This window comes from Ochotona curzoniae, unplaced genomic scaffold, assembly GCF_017591425.1.
Source record: "Ochotona curzoniae isolate NIBS_2020 unplaced genomic scaffold, NIBS_Ocur_1.0 contig_1, whole genome shotgun sequence".
Lineage (NCBI taxonomy): Eukaryota > Metazoa > Chordata > Mammalia > Lagomorpha > Ochotonidae > Ochotona > Ochotona curzoniae.
The window spans coordinates 12,950,377-12,971,570 of NW_024464918.1; the positions used below are offsets into that span (position 1 = coordinate 12,950,377).

The 21,194-nt window shown below is 47.7% G+C and overlaps 1 protein-coding gene across 1 annotated transcript in view; it reads right to left on the reverse strand.

The window, feature by feature from the left end:
- ADRA1B (adrenoceptor alpha 1B) overlaps positions 1–15,170 on the reverse strand; it is a 58,265-nt gene extending 43,095 nt beyond the window's left edge. The window contains exon 1 of the mRNA XM_040975741.1: positions 13,825–15,170. Coding sequence (XP_040831675.1) covers positions 13,825–14,773 — 949 coding nt within the window. The 5' untranslated portion in view covers positions 14,774–15,170. The remainder of the gene's footprint in view (positions 1–13,824) is intronic.
- Between the last annotated feature and the right edge of the window lie 6,024 nt (positions 15,171–21,194).

Sequence of the window (21,194 nt, forward strand, 5' to 3'; positions counted from 1 at the left end):
AAGGATTTTTCAAACAACACCAGTAGTAAAATAAACAGTGCAGAAGGATCATTCCATATGTTTATACCTTCCAATGTACACTCACACACATATCTATATTTGAATATACAAGTAGAGTATTTTTGGAAGGTCACAGAACTCATCTGGAAATAGTACTTACCTACAGAGAAAAAGATTGAATGTTGGGGAGATGTGAATCATGGGGTTTAGTGAGGCAGAAACATTTTCTCATTGTTCTCTTTTTTCCTCTTTATGGTTTAATTAAGTCTATGCATCATTTAAAAATACAATTGATAAAAAATATTGCTATGCAAGGTTGTCACCATGGCAAAGTAGGCTAAGCTTCTGCTTACAAGTGTTAGCATTCCATATGGTGCCTGTTCAAGTCCTGGCTGCTCCACTTCCCATCTAGCTCTCTGTTTATGGCCTAGGAAAGCAGTGGAGGATGGTCTAAGTTCTTGGGCCTCTATTTGAGACCCAGAAGAAGCTTCTATCTCCTGGCTTTAAATAATTTTAATCCTGGCTGTTGTGACCATTTGGGAGTGAAAAAGCAAATGGAGGATCTTTCTCTCTTTCTCCTCTCTGTAACTCTGTATTAGAAATAAAAATGAAATAAATAAAAACATTATTATGCATATTTACACATAATAGTTACAAAACATGATAGCATAGTTCAGGTGCTTTGTGGTCATAAGGTTTTTCTTTAATATAAAGAAAAGATGATATTTCACATCCTTTGCAATGTACTAAGGCAGGGCTCTTATTCTGTGGTTATGGGGTCCATGGTGGGGGGAATCTGCCTTTTTCTTAAAAAGCAAACAAATAACCCAAAACTATAAAACAAAACATAAAACAAAACCTTTGCATTTCCTTCTGTAGGCATGCAGGCTCTAAGCCCTAGTAGCATCAGCAGGATTTGTCACACACAGAAATCAAATTTATACTATCACATTGCACTCACTGCAGATTTCTTGAAATATTTCCTCTTGTCACTACTTCAAAATTATAGTAGTTATTTATTTGACTGGCTGCTAGATCTTGTTTATTTAATATGTTAAGCAAGACATTTTTAAACTCTATAATAAATTTGGTTTTCATCATTACAATAACAGTATTTCAATATAATTGGATTTTGTTGAAACCCTAAGTCTTTCATTATCCGTGTCTGTTCTGAGAGGGGCTTTATCAACCTGCTGAAGTGGTCCACGGACCAACAATGAAGATCCCACAGACCCCTTGTGCTGAGGTGAATTCTGAAGAGTTGGGGACAAGGTGTTGCAAAAGACTGCTGCTGGAGGACATCCCTGGTGGTAGGGAAATGGGATCCTACCCCTGTCTTGCTGTCTTGATGCCAGGGGCAATTATTGGCCTGAATCTATGAATCAGACATGGAATTTGGTTGTTGTTGTTCCAGTTGGTGGATCCTTCTCCTCCTCCCTGACCAGCTGCCTTGCTGGACGTCGGCCTGGCCCTGTGCTGCTAGTGTGAATGCCTGCAAATGACAGTGAGCCCTGGTTGCCCTTGGTCCCGTTTTAACCTCCTTCTGGGACTCAGCCAAGGCACTAAGCTCAGCCTCCAAGTCACGCATGTTAGCCTTGCAGAAAACTCCACTTTAAAGAATTTTAAAGAGCGGGCAAGGTCAAGCCCTGACTCATCCTGGAAGAGAGAAAAAGTTTAGGGGGGGCAAGACTCCACTCAAAAAAGTTACATAGGGGCGGTGGGGTTCTGTGAGGAATGGTCTACTTGTATGTGCTAGAACATTCTGTTTCTGAACATTTTGGCCTGAACTGCTCACTGGTGCAACTTTTCTAGCACAGTCCGTGTGTGGAAAGAGAGGGGGACACTGAAATGTTCAAAGGGGGCTCTGATATGGGTGGGTGTGGCCAAGGGTGTTGACAGAGCCCTAAAAACACTAGGTTGCTCGGGAGGACAGATTCAACTGTTCTTTGGGCTGACTCATGCTTTGTCACACCAGGAGGGGTAAGGCTAGAAGGGGTGAGTATGGCTCTGCTCCTGCAGCCATGCCAGCCATGTAAGTCCTTCCAGCACAGTTCCCCTTCCTTCTGCTCACCTCCAGAACTTATTTCAGCCCACCAGACTGTCATCATCGAGATTATATCACATAGCTGGTGCTGAAATTGATCATTTCTCCCTCGTCCCCTGCCCTTTTCTTAAAGACTTCTTCAACTGAAAGGCAAAATGACAAAGATGAAGAGACAAAAAATGAAAGATTTTTTCATTCCGTGGTTTACTCCCCAAATGGTTGCAACAGGCAGGATGAGGTCAGGTGGAGATCATGAGTCAGGAACTCCATTCAGGTTTCCCACATGGGTAGCAGGGGCTCAAGTACTTGGGCTATCCTCACAGGTGCCTCAGAAGGGAATGAGATTAGAAACAGGGTAGCTGGTGCTTGAATCAGGACTCCAAGGTGCCATGCCAATGTTATAACAGGCAGTTTCCACTCACTGTCCCACGACACTAGCCTCTATTTCTCCATTTATTCACTGGGGACTTGGGGCCAGGTCAAGTCAGCTAAGCACAGGTATAATCAAGGTGTTAAATGAAGAGAGCTTCATTTAAAAATTTCCAACCAACATTTATAAGAAGTCCTGTTTCCCACCAAAGGTGCACAGGGCAAGCTATGCCCATCCTCCCCTGACCTAGAGGTGCCTCTGCCCTCTCTGTCTCCTCACTGCTCTCATACTGGGGTATGACAGGATAACCCCACTGCAAATGCTTTCACTCTGACCTTTAAAATAGGGAGATACTGTTCTACTGTAGTTTGAATCAAGACATTTTAGAGAATAAGAAGGAGTAATGATAATAATCATGTTTTCCTAACAAGGCACAAATGAGGAGTATCTAAGGCAAACTAGGCTGCAGTCACTCCATTACCCAACACACAAACCTGGGATGTCCTTGGAGCATTAGAGCCCAGCTTCCTCTGCTTCTTGCTATTAAAGAAAGCAAGGTTTGCTTCATGGGGAAAATCAAAATATTGTTGATTTTCCTTAAATTTAGGCTTTTCTGTGTTATTTTCATGTAAAATGACAATTAGAGATTCTCTTTGATTCATGATGAAGTTCCACCCTGATGAGCCCATTGCGAGTTGAAGATATCGTAAGTTAAAAAGTGTATCACACACACCTAACTGACCAAACATCCCAGCTCAGCAACACCACACCCTGTGGAGCATTGCTTGCCCTCAGGATCCCAAGGCTCACTGGGAGCTGCCTCTGCTCCAATTCACAATTCAAATTATGATCCCTAAGGAATATTTAGTGTTTTCACAGCATGGTTAAAAACCAAAACATCCTAAGTCCACCATCCTAAGGCGAGGACTTGGCCAATACCTTCGGCCTCTGAAGATGCCATCCGACAGCCAAACTCATGCCTGCATCCAGGGCCTTCACTAGCCTCATTCTTCTCCAATGGCTCCCTGAGCAGGCTGAGAGTGGCATAGTGGTTTTACAATAAAAGAATACAACTGTCTCCTCCCAAAATGTTTTTGGTAATTTCCAGGTATGGAACAAGCCATTTAGCCTTTTGAAGATCATTCCATTCCCTCATTTAGAAAATGTGAAAACACTAATATCTATGAAAAGTCTCCAAAAGATACAAAAAATTTGTCTCACAGAAAATTATGTGTAGATTTGAAATTTTAAAAATTTATTTGAAAAAGTGACAGAGAGAGAGAGAGAGAGAGAGATCGATCTCATCTGCTGGTTCACTCCCCAAATGACCACAGAAGGCAGAGTAGGACCAGGCTGAAGTTAGTGGGTTGTACAGGACTATAGCCAACAGTTTGAAACTCCATTCAGGTCTCCCACATAGATGTTAGCGATCCAAGCATTTAGGCCATCTTCACTGCCTTGCCAGGCACACTATCAGGAAGCTGGATTGGAATTAGAGCTTCCAGGACTCAAACTGGCACACATACAGGATGCTCACATTATAGTCACAAGCTTACTGTCCTACAACATCTGCCTCTCAAAAACTTTTTTTTTGTAACATAGCAAACATATCTTTTTTTCTATTTTTCCATAAGCTTTTGCAATAGCCTTGTATCAGAGGCTCAAGTGGCAGACAAAGTCTGGCACACAATGTGAATTCCAATGTCACATAATCACTATGTAGATGTTTCCTGGCATGGGGCACAAGAAGATGATGATTCAGAGCTAGCCTCTACCCCCTCCAAGAGTTTGCAGCCTGGTTGTGCTCTCCCAGGTGTTTGTGACAAGCCGTAGAAACCAGGTGTGAAGGAAGTGACCGCTGCAGGAGGTGACTTCATGAGGAAGGTTTCCACAGAGATGGTGAGGAGGATTTGGATATTCAGAAGGGACAGGAAACATACTGATGGCAGAAGGAATAGCAAGAGCAAAGGCACAGAGGCAGGAAAGTCTATTTGGGAAATGGAAAAGAGTGCATTCAGGTCTGCTGAGTTTACAGGGCAGCTCATTCGTTCACTTAACCAGCTTGTGTAAGGATCTGTGTTCAGCAGCGATAAAGGATTTGGTCACTTCTTAGAGGAGAAGATAAGCAGATTTGCTTTGAGGTTGCTGGGGAGAGTCATCTTGGAGTATTTGGGTGTGGCTGAAAGATTAGCTTCAGGGCTCCTGTCTTCATGGATACCTCTACCCTTGTCCCCATACCAGGCCATAAAAATGTTGACCATGGAACCCGGGGCAGTGATGTAGCACGTTAATCTTTCACCTGCAGTGCTGGCATCCCATATGGGCATTGGTTCTAGACCCTCCTGCTCGACTTCTCTTTACAGACTGAGAAAGCAGTGGAAGTTGGCCCAGGTCCTTGGGTCCTTGCACTCACATGGGAGACCCAGAAGAAGCTCCTGGCTCCTGGTGTTGGATTGGCTCAGCTCCAGCCGTTGTGGCCATTTGGGGAGTGAGCCAGAGGATGAAAGATTTTCTGTCTCTCCTTATTTCTGTAAATTTGCCTTTCCAATAAAAATAATATCTTAGGAGATTATTTATTTTATTTACTATTTTAAAATTATGTTTAATAGTATTTATTTATTTATTTATAGAAAGATTTAGGCACAAAGAGAAAGATCTTCAACCCTCTGATTCACTCCCCATGTGGCCACAATGGCCAGAGTTGAGCTGATCTAAAGTCCAGAGCCAGGAGCTTGAAGCTTCTGGGTCTCTCATGCAGGTGCCAGGTACCAAGGCTTTGAGCCATCCTCGAATGCTTTTCTAGGCCACAGGCAGGGAGCTGAATGGGAAGTGCAGTAGCTGCCATATGAACCAGTGTCCCTATGGGATCCTGGCGCATGCAAGGCAAGGATTTAGCCATTAGGCTATCACGTTGGGCCCAATAAATTTTTTCTTTTAAAGAAATTTTGGCCAACAGCCATGGACATTCTTAAAAGAAAGGTCTATTAATTGCGACTGGTTTACAGAATTCCCTCTGTTGCTGAAGGAACAGCAAGTGCCCTCGCTTCCTTCCTGTTCATGTGGGTGGTGGGGCTAGATGGGTCAGGGGCATTCTGAGGAACAAGCAAAGAGTTAAGATACATCCTATGTGTGTTTTGTTGAATGTAATATGTGGTTTGCAGTCTTCTTTCTGTATGCCTAGGTCAGCAGTAGCTATATCTCCTATAGAATGGGAACAAATGGCCTCTGGAATTAGTCTATTGCTCACCAATCTGACACTTGACATTGTGACATGCATAGAAAATCCCAGGGGATGGGATGAATCCCAAGGGGAGAGTGTTCTAAGATACTGGCACCACATCTGGGTGGGTGATGTAGGTGAAGTCAGGCCTGAAACTAAGGCAGCAAGAAACGGAATTGTGGAAAGTCTTCCAAATCTCATATTTGCTCAAATTTGATAAAAACCTTCAAAATACATATGACATTACCAATAACAAACTGTAAAGTTGGAAAAAATCTAAAGCGCCAATATTAACGCTATTGTTACATGAACAACTTGATTTATTCTTAGAGTAGTTATCTCAAACTCGCATTTGCCAAATGATGGGCACCCACCTGCCCTTCCTTTCTTCCCTCTCAGCCTCTGATTTCTCCAGTTCCTTCCTGCTCTTCCTTCCTGGGGGTTCCAGAGCCGCACGCCCGAGTACCCCCGATGATGACCTCACTTGATTCAAGTCCAGCTCCTGTCACTGATAGGCTGGGCAGCTTGCTCAGTCTCTCTGAGCTTCTATTTCCTCATCTATAAGAAGAGAACATCACTTCACAAGCCTGGGGGCAGAGTAATCATGGGGAGCAGCACCATGAGCCTGCTAATAGGAGCTGTCAGTATTGTTACTATCAGGTGTGTCAGGGCACACAGTGGCTGCAGAAAGTACTGCAGACATGAAAGAAAGCAATTTTCCAGAGCAGCCTGGAGCCACCATGAGTTATGTTTTTATCCACAACATGCATACTCAGGACAAGGCACCTCCTACATTACATACCTTAGGAAGCCCACCTGTGATGACACTGCAGCTGCCTACGCAGCTGCCGGTCTTTCCGTCGTGGCCTCTCTCGGCTCAGCAGAGGGCAGATGGCATGTCTCTATGCTGGCCTTCTAGCCTGTCAATATCTGACAGTTGTAACTCCCCCCACATCCTCTTTCCTTGCCCAGGCCCTCTGCTCCCATCCACTGAAGCTCATAACCAAGCTGAGGCTAACTCATTTGCTCCTCCCTCTCTTCTTTACTTTCTCCTTCTTCCCTTCTTTCCACACCATACATTTTCATGATGTCCAGGCATAAATTTCAAGATTTCAGCAGACTCACTGTAAAATTTCAAAAGCATTTTTGGAGGAGTCTGACATAGGGTTACTGATTTTTTTATTTTGCTAAGACATAAAAACATGCACACACATTGCCATCACCATTACTTAACTCATATTACCATCATTTTACCAAAGAATGCTAAGTCAGTATCCCCAAATAAAAAGGGCATAGTACAGCCTTTAGAATAGAAGGGCAGTTGTTTATGTTGGATACATTTAGTTTTTAAAATAATACACTATCTCTCTACTACTATTTTTCCCATTTTGTCATTGATCTGAAAAAAAAATTGGCCATCAGACCCCAGATTTTGGGGAAGTAGTGTTGTCAACAACAGTAAGAATGCAAGGATATTTATGCAGTGCCAAGAGCAGAGTCTGAAAGACAATGTGTGTGACTTTGGGCAAGTAACTGAGGCTCTCTGAACTCTAGTTGCCTCAGCTGCAGCTGCAGAATCAGGGACGATGATGTTTGCTATGCAGAGGGCTGCGGTGCTCAGCAAGATACCCGACATGGTGAGGATGCTGCCATGTGTTCATTCTCATCTCTGCTTCACCAGGGAGAATCCAGTTCAAAGAAATTGCCTCCTGCTCTCCTGCCAACCACCTTGCCTTCTCTGAAATGGACTAAGGGCTTGGGCAGAAGTGGGAATGCCTCTAGCTGCACTTGGAGAAGCTTAGCTGGGCTGCCTTGGTTCTAGAAGGAGTCCCGAGGCACACGCAGACTGTGCTGTTTTGGAATCATTCTGAACCCTTGTTAGAAGTGGGCAGTCTTGGTCCCACAATCGATCTGTGGTGGGGACCAATAATCCATGCTTTTGAATCATAGCCTTTTAGAGCCACTTCTCCCAACTCTGTGTTCTCCATCTCAACAAAGGACACCTCTGGACTACTTCAGTGGCTCAAACTGAGAGATCCGGGGGCTATTATGCATACATTTCCCCCTTTCTCCTTCCTATTCCTACACCATCACAAACCTGCCTCCAAGTCCTTGAATCTGCCTGGTTTTCTCAACTGCCACTGTCATCAGCCTGGTGTAAGTCACTGTCACTTGTCACTGCGATTGCAAAGTCTGCACTTGTCTTTAAGTCTGCACCACAGGGTGGTCCAAGTCATCTTTTAAAATTGTATTTGTTTGAGAGGCTGACAGAGAGAAGCACACACACACATGAATAGAGTGATTCCATCTGATTGTTCACTCCCAAAATATCAAAAAATGGTTAAGAGTGGGATGGGGCTGAACACAGGAACAAGAAACACAGTCTGGGTTTCCTCTGTAGCTGGCAGGGACATAATCACTCGAGCCGCTGCTACTGCCTCCCAGGGTCTACACTAGTGGGAAGCTGGAACCAGGAGCTGGAGCCAGGGATCAAGCCAGGCACTCTGATGTAGGGTATAGCTGAACACCCCCTCCTTTCATCTGCTGCAACTCTTCCAAAGTAGCCAATGGACATAACACAAAATCTTAAGTAACATGACCCCAAGGCCCTACCTTGCCTTCCTTTGGCCTATACTCCAGGCTCAGCCTGCATCTGTCTTCCCACTTTTACTTCCTCATGGTTCATGTAAAAAGGCATTTGAGGTGTTATTTCCCTTCTTCCTGGCCACCTCTTTTGTCCTTTTCCCTACATTAATTGAATTAGCTTCTCTAAATGGTTCAGAGTTTGATTTAAACATCTTAGGGCCCTCATGATACACTAATCCCATTATACAATTCTGGTAGCTTCTTTTTTTCATGTTTATTTGTGTGCTGTGTCCTGTGGTAGAGCAAACGCCACAGAGCAGGACTTTTGTTTGCCTTTGCATTTCCAGTATAATGCCTGGACATAGTGGTCACTCAATAAATACGTATGTATTCAGGGAAGGAATGAATGATTCAAGGTGCAGACTTCCAGTTTTGAAAAGAAGGCTAGGGCCTGGCACGATGGCGCAGTGGTTAAGGTCCTCGCCTTGCACGCCAGGATCCCATATGGGTGCCAGTTCTAATCCTGGCAGCCCCGCTTCCCTTCCAGCTCCCTGCCTGTGGCCTGGGAAAGCAGACGAGGATGGCCCAAAGCTTTGGGACCCTGCACCCGCATGGGAGACCCGGAAGAGGCTTCTGGCTTCAGATCGGCATAGCATCGGCCGTTGCACTCACTTGGGGAGTGAATCATCGGACAGAAGATCTTCCTCTCTGTCTCTCCTCTCTGTATATCCGCCTTTCCAATAAAAATAAAAAAAAAGAAAAAAAAAAGAAAGCTAGGGGGCCCGGCGCGATGGTGCAGTGGTTAAGGTCCTCGCCTTGCACGCCAGGATCCCATATGGGTGCCAGTTCTAATCCTGGCAGCCCCGCTTCCCTTCCAGCTCCCTGCCTGTGGCCTGGGAAAGCAGACGAGGATGGCCCAAAGCTTTGGGACCCTGCACCCGCATGGGAGACCCGGAAGAGGCTTCTGGCTTCAGATCGGCATAGCATCGGCCGTTGCACTCACTTGGGGAGTGAATCATCGGACGGAAGATCTTCCTCTCTGTCTCTCCTCTCTGTATATCCGCCTTTCCAATAAAAATAAAATAAATCTTAAAAAAAAAAGAGGGCTAGGATTCCAGCTCCCAAAATTCACTTTCTGGATGGGGAGATTAGCCAAGTATTCAGCCTGGAGAGACCCTTATTTGCTGTGCATGCAGGAGGCAGGGAGAAAATTAGCTTTAAGTTGGAACACGGCTGGCTGACCTTGGTCTTTCTCAGGTTGCTTATTTCTCAGGAGTGGGAGGGTTGGTGAGAGAGTCAGTGGGAAGTCTAGCAGAAGATCTGCCACATGTACGGATGTGTTCAATAACCACACAATCTCACTTGGCCATGCAGCTCATGTGGCCAGGGGCCATGTCGGCTTTGGTTCAACAGCACAGTGTTTAATAGATACTTCAGGGAGTCCTTGCTAACTCAATAAATGATGCAAAGCATTTTAGCTCAGTAGGAAGTTCCACTTCCAGGAAGGAGTCCCTGTGTGTAAAACTTTTCCCCTCAGCAAGGAGTCAAACCAAAAGCGTTTCTGTGGGCAGCTCAGCTCTCTATGCCTTGAAGCCAACAAGCTGGAGGATTTGTGTATGCATTTGTAGGCGTGGCTTTGTCCTGAGTCATCTCAGAGACCTCTCATTCTTGTAGGGAGTGGAAAATCATCAACACTCATTTGAGTGAGAGGGCTGGAGAATCAAATCCATAGAGAAAAGGATTTTGGTTTGAATCATGGACTATAGAGAGCACAACTGTTCTTTTGAAATTGACCTTCATTTACTTGGAGGGGAAAGCAGCTAGTTCAATAATGGTTTCCTGGTGCCTTTCAGCATTGTAAAAGACGAAAGAAAAATTTGGAGCAAGGCAAGGTTCTAGTGTTTTCTAAACAACTCACTAAGCTCAGCTACTAGTCGGCTTGCTCAGCACTTCCTGCAACAGTCCGCCACCTCAGTCTCCCCCACTCCATTCATTGTAAGCCACCCCTCAACACCCAGCCATTCCTTGCCCAGGCCCCTGGCAGGTGGCTGTTGATCTTCATTATAATTATAATGCCAGCCAGCTCAAGATTCTCTTGAACATCTTGTGTGTGGACTAGAAGCCCTACTATATTCTATTTCAATTACTTCTTGTCCTTCCTTGGATGGATTCCAGGGGTCAAATAAAAAAAGTCATTGTTTGGTAGAATGCAACCCCTTCTCTTGAGCAAGTGAGTACTGGTCCTGGATTCAACTTCATTTGAGGCCATAAGGGCGAGGGTAGGGAAGGCATTACAGGTAGGAAGGGCACAGTAGGAGCCAAGAGGCCCTGCCCTGCACACAGCCCAGCCCTGCTCTCAAAAACAAAAACCCTGGGTGGAGGGAAAACAAACGGGGCCCCTGGGCAGGATCTCATAGGGGGCATGGCTATTTTTCTCCTTCCCAGAAGGAATCCCAACCCTTCTCTCCCATGGAGAAAACAAACATGGCTATGGAAATCTGTTCCATCTAGGCCCCTGAAAGTCTACAACCATCTAGAAGTGACTCCTATCTGCATTTGCATTCCTCTGTCTGCCAACCACTGTATCTCTCCTCCCAGCCGTCCCCCCAACCCCTGCCACCAGATCTGATTTCTCCCTTCAGGAGTGAAAAGACCTTCACAGAAAATTCAGAATGTGGAACCTTCTTCAGATTCCAAAGGAGTTATTGTCCTATATCACACTACTTTGTTATTTCAACTCAGAAGGAGTAGAAACCCACACGTCCATTTTGTTGGACTGTTCTTCCTCAATGATTAGGAAAACATTCATTACTTTCTTGATTTGAAGCAATCAAGTAACTGTGGATGAATCTATACCAAATTCAAGGCAGTTCCCAACTTCTAATGGGGAGTCCTCTTCTCCCCTGCTGGGTTCCAGGGAGGATGGATACGGATGGACTCAGCTCCAGGACAGCACACTGGGGATCACCAAGAGATCACAACTGGGAGAGTCAGTCAGTCATGGTACAGAGAGGGGGTACAAGTTCCAAGAGCATCTGGGAGGCAAGACCTTCTACTGCCTATCATGTGGAGGCCAGGAACCTGAGATACAAGAGGGACAAGGGCTCATCAGGGCACAGGTGGAAAGGAGAGAGACATGGGGAAATTTCAGAAGAAACTGAGTGTGGGCTTGATAACTTGAAGGGCAGGACCCAGAGACAAGTGACACCACCCACAAATCACCCCATGGCTGGGGGCAGGTCCAAGCTTGGCAGTGTGTGAAACTGGTCTCTAGGGAGTTGGAGCCTGAAGAGACTCTTGTGGGGTTCACAGCCTGGTTTGTGGACAACCTCTTTAGAGTTATTGGGTGGCTGATTTGACATGAAGACCATTGGGATCCTTCTGTCTTACTGAATCTGATTCTCTATGGGTGGAATTTAGGTACCTACATTTTTATCAGGTTGACCAGGTCATTCTGATCATTCAAGTTTGAGATCACTTCTTCTAGCTCCACCCTCTCATGCCCTCTTTTGAAGTTCAGGCATGAGATCGCAAGCCCAGAGAGGCAAAGCAGCAAGCCTCAAGTCACAGAGCTGAATGTGTGGCAGGGCTTGCTGGGAATATGGTTGTCCCTGCCCATTAGTAGTGCTCTTCCCATTCAACATGCTGGAGAGCTCCCCACCTGTTTGTACTGGCTCCCCTGGCCTCCTGCCAAAGCCTGTACCTTTGATCCACTCCTACATCATATAGGGACCTTGCCCTCCGCTGCGTGCAGGGCACAGGATAAGGAAAATTGAGAAGGACCCAGCTCTTGTCTGATCTGTTCGAAACAGGTATGAGATCTGGCAAACGAGAGAGGGAGAAAATGCGCAGGTGAATCTGAAGGAATAACAGGAGTCTAATTTGTAGTACTAATGGCTCATTTTCCCTGAGACCGATGGTATGCTGTGTATCATGGTAAGTCCCATGCACACATTAGTAAATGCAATCCCCATGGAGCAGATACCAGTGAACAAACTTTGGTTGATGAAGAGATTGAGGTCCACATAGGAGTAGTCACTTGACAAGGTCATGTGACTAGTAAGAGACCAAGTCATCCCTACATGCAATCATGATGGTCCAATGCAGTGGGAATCATCATCCACTGTTAACTGGACATGCCTGCAGCAGGACCCTAAGGCATCAGGAAAATAAAGTGAGATCATCTGCAGTGGGATATACTAGGGGTTATACTTCAAGCCTTTTCCACTTAACAATGATCTCAAAGTATTTCTGAAAGGCATTAGCCTCCAAGTCAGCCTAAGAGGACATGGACAGTAGGTTAAATAGGCTTCTCTCCCTTTGTCTCATCTTAATGCAACTCTTGGTATCAGTTTGCTTTCTTTCCATTCACATTTTTTCTTCCCTCTTGAAAGCACTAGATTTTCAGAATTTGAGTGGCTACAAGGCTTGGTTCTATTCAGTTCCGAGACTTTGACAGGCTTGCAGGTGTATGAGGTCCATGCATGCAGCAGTTATGACCTCTCTCACTGTCTTGGCACGTAACCATGTCAGCATCACCCACCTCCATTCATTCATTGTGTGCAGTGTTCTGCCAGGGGGAAATGTGAAGAAACCCAAGTGCATATATAGGTGCTACCTCTGAGAAGGGACCAGGGTCTCCCCAGTCATGTGGACAGCATATCACAGTGCCCTCTTTTAGGTTTAGAAGAAGCCAGGTGCCCTTGTGAGCTGTTCAATTGACAGGGCAACCCAACAAAACAGAACGGACATGCTTTTCCTACAAGGGGGAGGACACACGGAATTCCTGGTGTCTGGGAGCTGAAGGTGTAGGGACAGCTATCATTTCATTCTAGACATTCCACAACTCAGAGGAGTCAGGAACATCTTGGGGTGAAATATGAGAATGGGTGACCCTCTGGTCATCTTTTCCTTTGCAAATCTCAAGCTTTGTTTAAGCCAGAGGCTGGCTGAACTGTGTGGCTGTGAAACGCTGTTATTAAGTGATAATGAAGGCAGTGCATGGAGGCGGGAGGGTAGCCAGCAGCGGGGAACAGAGCTGGCAGCAGGGAAGAGTGGGGTGGGGATTGGAGGGCAGCTTCTGCAAAGCTCTGGAGGAGCGTGGTCGCAGCAAGAGTCCAGGCACTGCTGAATGAATGCTGCCTGCCTGCCTCCCGACCGCCGCGTTTGCGGTAACTACAACTATTCTGTATGCTGCATTAGTGACGCCGCCTCAGCCGACACCTCGTTACTACCGAAATAACGTGGGTGTGATGCTCAGGGCCAGTGTCCTGTTGAATTTTTAAACCAAACCTATGCAGTGAGTCATTCCCGATCCCAGATTTTCCTCCTGTGTTTCTATTTCGAGTGACTAGGTATCTACCACCTGAGTTGATTTTGAGCCAGCTCCTTAATCTGCAAAGCCCTTTGCAGAACAAACAGTATTATCCAATCTCCAAACACACACACACAGACTGTACAAAAATAAAAACACAACAATAACCCCAAGGCTCTCAACAATAACAACTCCAACGCTCTCAACAATAACAACTCGAAGGCAAGCTCATCAGGAGGAGACCCAAGCTCCGAGGATGCCCACCTGCCCTCTGCCCATCTCCAGCTTACCTAGTGGGAGGGTGATGAAGAAGGGAAGCCAGCACAAGATGAACATACCAACCACGATGCCCAAGGTCTTGGCTGCTTTCTTTTCTCTGGAGAACTTAAAAAGTTTGACAGCTATGGAACTCCTGGGGTTGTGGCCCTTGGCCTTGGTACTGCTGAGGGCGTCCTCGTGAAAGTTCTTGGAGTGGATCCTCAGGGTCAGCTCCTTGGAATTGGACATCTCTTTCATGACCCCTGCTTCCAGGTTCTTGGTGGTCCTCTTGGCCACGATGTAGACGCGACAGTACATGACCAGAATGACGGCCAGCGGGATGTAGAAGGAGCCCAGGGAGGAGAAGAAGGCATAGAAGGGCTCTTCGGTGACCCCGCATTCCTTGTCATCATTGGGCGCTGGCTCCTTCCAGCCAAGCAGAGGCCCAATGGAGATGACAGTGGACAACACCCAGACACTGAGGAGCGCCAAGATGGCCTTTCTCCGGGTAACCAGCGTGGGGTACTGGAGAGAGTAGCGCACCCCAATGTAGCGATCGATGGAGATGGCACACAGGCTCAGAATGGACGCTGTGCAGCATAGGACGTCCACAGCTGCCCAGATGTCACAGAAGATGCGCCCCAGGACCCAGTAGCCGAGCACCTCCAGAGCAGCGGAAAAGGGCAGGACGGTGAAGCTGAGCAGCAGGTCTGCGATGGCCAGGTTGACAATGAAGTAGTTGGTGGGTGTGCGCAGGTGCCGGTTGCAAGCCACAGACAGAATGACTAGGATGTTGCCCACAATGGCAAACAGGATGAAGGCGCCCAGCACCAGGCCCACGGAGATGGCCCTGGTGACGTCCAGCTGGGGCAGAGAGGAGTTGCTTGAGGTCTGGTTGGGGCCAGTGAAGTTGGCATTTTTCAACTCTTCCCAGTGGGCAGGTGCTGATGTGTTGTGGCCGGGGTCCAGATCGGGATTCATTTTAGAGTCCGCCCTCCATAGCCAGCGGGGGTGATTGGGGGTGAAGGGTTGCGGTGAAGGCTCCTCAGCTGCCCTGAAACTTTGCTCTGCTTGTGATCTTCTTTGCAGGGACGGCCTTCTGAGAAGTCATGTCCCCAGGGCAGCCCAGCTCTGGCGACAGCACGTCCCTTGCCTGCACCGAGCCGCTCAGTCGCCTGCTGGAGGAGAAGGAGGAGGGGAAGAGGGGACAAGGCGGCAGCTTCAAGTTTAATGGTCCGCGGCAGGCGCGCCGGGCGGGCGGGCGCAGGCGGGAGGGGGCAGCAGGGCCAGGGGCTCCCGGCAGCGGCCGGCCCGCGCGGCTCTGCACCGCGGCGCCTCCTCCGCCCAGCGAGAGCGCCGAGGAGGGTCTGCTGTCAATGAGCCGCCTCTGGGCTGACTGCACGCCGGTGACATCAGGCGGGGGAGCCCGGCGCCCTGACTCGGCGCGGCACTAGGGGGCAATGCGGGTCCAGCCAAGGCCTGCGCATCCCCGACTCCGCCACTCCAGGCAGCAGGGAGGCTGGCCGTGGCCCCTCCACCAGCGCTCCCTAACGCCGCACCCGGGGCGGGACCGGCGTGGGGGCGGAGCCGGGCGTGGGGATCCCCGGTCACCCACCCGGGGACTAAAATCCCGTAGGGCTTTATCTTTCCTCCTATTCACTTTTGGATTTCCAAAGTGGGATGGCGGGGGGGGGGGGGGTGGAGAGGGTGCTTACCTCTGACCAAGGGGTGTCCGCAATCAGATGTCTCTGGATTTAATGAGCTGTGCAACTTGACTGGCCCCTAAAAGCGGAACAATTGCAGGGGGGCTTAGGCAGGTGGGAGAGATAACAAATCAGCTGTGCTGGTCAGTCCCTATGCTTTCACCCCTGTGTGCATCTTCTCTGGATCCCCACAAAAGCTGGAGGCTTCTCTTCATTCATTCACTCAGCCACTCATTCATTCAATGACCGAGTACCCACTGCTGCCCCCGCGTGGCCCCTCCACCGGTTCCCTTCTAGGGATTGTGGGTTTAGCAATCGAACCAAAAAGATGCCAGCCTTCCAGGTGTTGGCATTCTAGCGAGAGGAGACAAACGCGTCAACAGATTCAGAGGTGAGTCACATGCAGACAGGTGTTAGGGAGAAAGAAAAGAAAGCTCAGGGAGGGAAAAGCACTGGGAGTGGGCGTGTGTTGGGGAGGGCTGGGGGTGAGGGAGCATCAGAACTTTTCAACAGCTGCTTGGGAGTGTTTTTGCATGGACGCTCCAGCCAAGAGCCGGCAGACTCAGAGGGGAAGCAGCCGCGGGGGTCCCTGGGGACTTGAATCCTTGGCTGATATTTCTCTTTTCTGTCTGATAGTTTGGTGCATATTCAGCAGCAGGGACACACTCCCAGGAGTGAGTGAATGTTGCTTAGAAGCATCCATTCCCCCACCCCCTCTGAAAAAAAAAAAAAAGCCCAGGGAAGATCCTAGATAAGGTTAGAATTTATTCCACATTTCTTAAACCCAACATTGTGCTCCGGTCTTTTTACATTTTCTCGTGAGCAAAGGGACTGTTGTCACCTTCGTTTCTCCTTTGCAGATGTAGTTCCCCAGAGGTTTTCCTTCTTTGTGTAAACCCACACACAGCCCTGGAGGAGGAACCAGTGCAGGAGCCAAGCGCAGCTCTGAGGTCTCTTTCCAAGCTGAGCACTTAGCTGCCCTGTCGCACTCTGCCCCCAGGACCCCCGCATCGAGGACTGGAGTGACTGTTACAGAGGGAGCTGTGTTTTCCGAGGGGTCCGTTTGGGGAACCTGAACTGCTAGTGCTGGGATGGAGTTCACACTTGCTGAGCACCTGCTGATAGCAAAGAACCTACTTATTTGAGAGAAGTGTAACCACTTTCCATGGACAGATGAAAAAACAGTGATTCAGAGGAAGGTCTGTGACCGAGGAGACAAGCAGGATAAAGCAATAGACCCTGGCAGTTGGAGGCTGAAAAGTCATGTCTGGGACTGGTGCAGTGGCACAACATGTTAATCTTCTAACTGCAGGGCTAGTAATCCATCTGGGCACTGGTTTACGTCCCAGCTGCTTCACTTCTGATCCGGCTCCCTGCTAATGCCCTGGGAAAGCAGTTGAGGATGCCCAAGGCTTTGGACCCCTGCACCGATGTGAGAGACCCAGAAGAAGCTCCTGGCACCCAGCTTTGGCTGTTTTGGCCACCTGGGGAGTACATTAGTGGAGAGAAGATCTCTATCTTTCCATCTATCCCTTTCTTTCTGTTTCTCTAACTTTCAAGTAAAATAAAACAAATCTTTACAAAAAAAAGGTCAGGTCCGACACAACACTGTTTTACTCCAACCCACAAGCTGTGCGTCTTGGGTTTCTTGATGGTCACTGTAAACTTGACATTCAGGGTGGAAGCATGGTTCTCTCATGGTCGCTCAGCTCTAAACTCTGCAGCTCCAAGGTGGGCTCTTAAGTTTTATTTTTATGGGGGTGAGAGCAGGTGTTTATCACAGACCAAGCTGAAGTTTTAATTTTCTGCCTTTTGGGTGGCAGAAAACACACTGCACAGAACACACAATTTCAAGGAATTTTCCTGGAGATTAAGAAGAAATGTGTGTGGAGACAACCCGGAAAACAGATTTCTCTATTTCCCTTTTATCTCAATTACATTGGCTAAAGTTGTAGTTGAGGAATGAACATAAGTGATTCTTAGGTTAGAGTGATTTAGATCTCCAAGTACTCCTGGGACCCCCAGGCTTGTCTCACTTCTTACTGTGAAAGTGTGGCAGGGGAGCAGAGAACTACCAGGCTGCCAGAGCTGCTCCAGGGCAGGGGTGCTTGCCCAGCTATTCCCCAGGCTCACACACATGGTTGCTACATGGTTGAGGTACAACACCCCAAGACAGCCTCTTATCATGTATGCTGTGAGTTGGGAGACCGGCACGACTTGGGGACATTCCTTTGTCAGGGGTTTGTATGAAGAGGACAGACTGTCCATGTTTGGACATGGCTGGAGACAGAGGTGGGCCAAGGTGATCTTTGAAATGCCCTAGATCCAGGTGGTTGACTTCTCTTGCAGGATAATTCAGCAATCTTAGCGCCCTTTCTCCCACATCTCTTTTATGGGGATCAGGAGTGGGGCATCGCCCACACAATCTCTATCTTTTTTATGTATCTTGATGTCTAAGATGATGGTATTGAACTGGTTCACTCTCCAAAGAAGTAGTAGGAGGAAGAGAATACCAATGAATTGGCACAAAGCTGGTGTTTAATACAAAGACAGGATGTGGGGAAGGAGCGGGTGGGACAATCTGAAGAGCATTTCCAAGTCTACATTTTGATTCTGGCAGCCTATCTCCCTGGGCATTGGCTGCACCAGCCATGAACAGGCAGTGGCACACCGTTAAATTTATAGATGCCATGTCTACAAGGTCCCAGCAACCAGCTGCAATGCAAAGACTCAGCCTATCAGCCAGTTTTCTCTGATGGCAAAAGGCCAGGGCAAAAACAGCAAGCTCATCTGAGATTCAGAGGAGGTTTCTCCATATTACAAAAGAGAATGGCTTGTTATCCAGATGAGAATTTATATCTTGATGCAATATCAGGATAGAGAAGAAATGACTGAGCCAGATTGAGAAGTCCCAAATCCTTGTTGATTTCAGGCATGTTGTCATTTACTGGTGTCTTTTGCAAAGGCAGAATAAACATCTCACAGTAAAGGCAGACAGGTGCTGCAGCTGCGGAGCAGGACCCCGTCAAGCAACCTTTACAAATGGTCATTTCCTTGCTGTTCTTCACCTGCCTTCCCTGGAGGGGGCTCCTAACCCCTCTGGTTGATTTTTGACCCATGGAATTGACCATTTGTTCAGGTGTCAGGAGGATACAGACGATATTTCATTTTCTTGGTATTCTCTGGGGCTGAGCCAAGTACAGAGCTCTGACTCACTCAAGGCTTGGGGAAGAAGAATCTTTTCATTATCCATCTTATTACATTAGAAACCTCTGATATTGCAAGCTGCCATTTTTGTGAGCCCTTTAGGAGAAGCTGGATGTGATCTGTGGGGGAAACTGAGGCTCTAGGTGATTCGGGGATCTGTTTAGGATGTCTGTGAGATGACCTTTCCCTTCAGTAATTACGTAGCTTGGCATGGCTCTCCCTCTTTGGATCTCTCCGATTTTCACTTCAACCAGACATATACAGGAGTGCCAGGCCAGATGCTTTGGACAGATGAATAGCGTAAGTAAGCAATAACCCAACGATGAGCTACTACAGTGGGACATGATGATGATAATGACAACAGGAAGGTACTTGCCAGACAGTGCCTACTTAGTGCTGGGTGTTCCACGTGTATTTGCTCAAACCTCCACAGTAACGCAAGGGAAGAGCCATCCTTATTTTCCAGATGAAGAAATTGAGGTTTGAAAAGGTTCCATGACACGGCCAAGGCCATTCACTGAGTAAGCAGCATTGGTATTCAAAGCCATATTGTCTAGCTCCAAAGACTGCATCCTTCTCCCTGCACCAGACTGAGATTAAAAAAAAAAAAAAAAAAAAAAAAGCAGCAGAAAGCTCAGTATTGGCCTGAAGGAAATTACAGGAGAAACAGAATGTGATCTGGGTCCTGAGTGAGGTGGAGGTCAGAGATAGTTTTGCCAAGGAGGTCCTTCAGTCACTCTGTCCAGGTGTTTGGTCTGCTGAGGAATTGACAGTGGACCTGGAGTCTAGTCCCACTTTCATCATTTAATAGCTTCTAATGTGACCTTGGGTAGGAGAGCCAAGTGAATAAAAACCTGAATCCTGGCATTAAAAGACCTGTTTTGATGTCCCAGTTTCACTCATTTCTTAGCTGGGTTTATATGGACAAGTCACTTGAATCACTGTCGGCCCAAGCTTCCTCATCTGTGAAATGAAGATCACGAGGGTCCCTATCTCCTAGTGCTGTGGCGTAGAGCAAATGTGGTAATGTGTGGAGGGGGTTGAGCACAGAGCATAGTGTTAGTCTCAGCCAGGAGTTAGTAGCAGCAGAGCAGGTGCTAGGCACTGGGCCCGACGAGCCTGATGTCTACTATCTTCCTGAAGCTGAATGCTAGAAAAGAGTAGGAAGTGGATGTTACCAATATTGACTCTTATACAAGAGGAAATAGAGGCTCAGATGGTAGTTCAGCAGCTTACTTGAAGTTCTAGGCCTAGCAAGTAGCAGAAATGGAATATAGAGAACCCAGTGAAGGAGATGAACCATGAGAAATGAATCAGAGACGTGAGGCATTGGCTCCCCTGGCATCACGGGACCTGGGGGTTTGGAGTGCTGCTCTGTGCTCCTGGTGGTAGAGGGGAGGAGTGTTGTTCCTTCTGAGCAGGGAGCTCTAGCAGTCCAGGCATTTACTGCCTCCCAAGGCAGAAGGGCAGAGGTTCCTGAGAGTTAGCCATTGAAGCCAAACTGCTTTGTTCCTTGCTAAGAGCAACTTGTCACTCTGGCAAGTGGGGAATCCCCCTGCCCAGTGCTTGTGGTTGTATAAGTAAGGCAGGCCGAGCTGAGCGGCAGCCCTTTGCAGCAACTGGCAGCAACTAATTGCCAAGTCATCCAGGGACTGGATTTACATCCAGGTCTGGGAAGAAACCGGGAGACTTCCATGGGAGGCCGTGGTGTCAAGGGTCAGACCGCTGGGGTGTGCTGTCTCTGGGACCTCAAAGAGTCCATTCTCTCTGATGCCCACTAGCTCCTTTGTAGGAGCTGCCAGCACCAACCCCTGGTACCGCACAGAGGAGGACAAAGGGGAGTGTTTGCTGCTTTCTTGAAATGTCACTGTCCCGACTCCTTATGTATGGTCAGGGGCTTGTTGCCATCACTTTTCCTAGGAGTCTATGGTGGCTCCACTGTCACAGATCAGCATGATGGGTTTCTGAAATACCAGGCCCAGCAGGCTGTAGAGCTCAGCCAGACTTGGGTTTGCACAGCATGGTCTGGGGGTCACATTCAGTTGTATGCCTATCTTGGTCACTAGAGTTTTGCTGGAACATAGCCCATTTGTTTGTGTCTTGCGCATGGCCACTTTCATGATACAATGGCAGGGTCGAATAGTTGCCATGGAGATGGTCTGTCTTGCAAAGCCTAAAATATTTACTCTCTGGTCCTCTGCCGAACAAGTTTGGTTGCCTTTCACTTGTCCAACTCTCTTCCTTTACACGCGGGCATCCACAGATCCAGGAAGTTGAAAGTGTTTTTTATGGCAGAGGCAGGATCAGTAGCTGGGGGGACTTGAATCCATGCCCAAGGCTCTGTTTGTGTGCTGCTGTCACCGCTGGAATTCTAGCTTTAGTCAGCCAGATGTTCGACTTCGGGCAAGCTTTGTTAACTCTTTCAGCTTGCTTTGTACCAGTGATAAGGCACATCCTAGGGTGTTGTGAGAATTACCAGAGCTGCAATACGC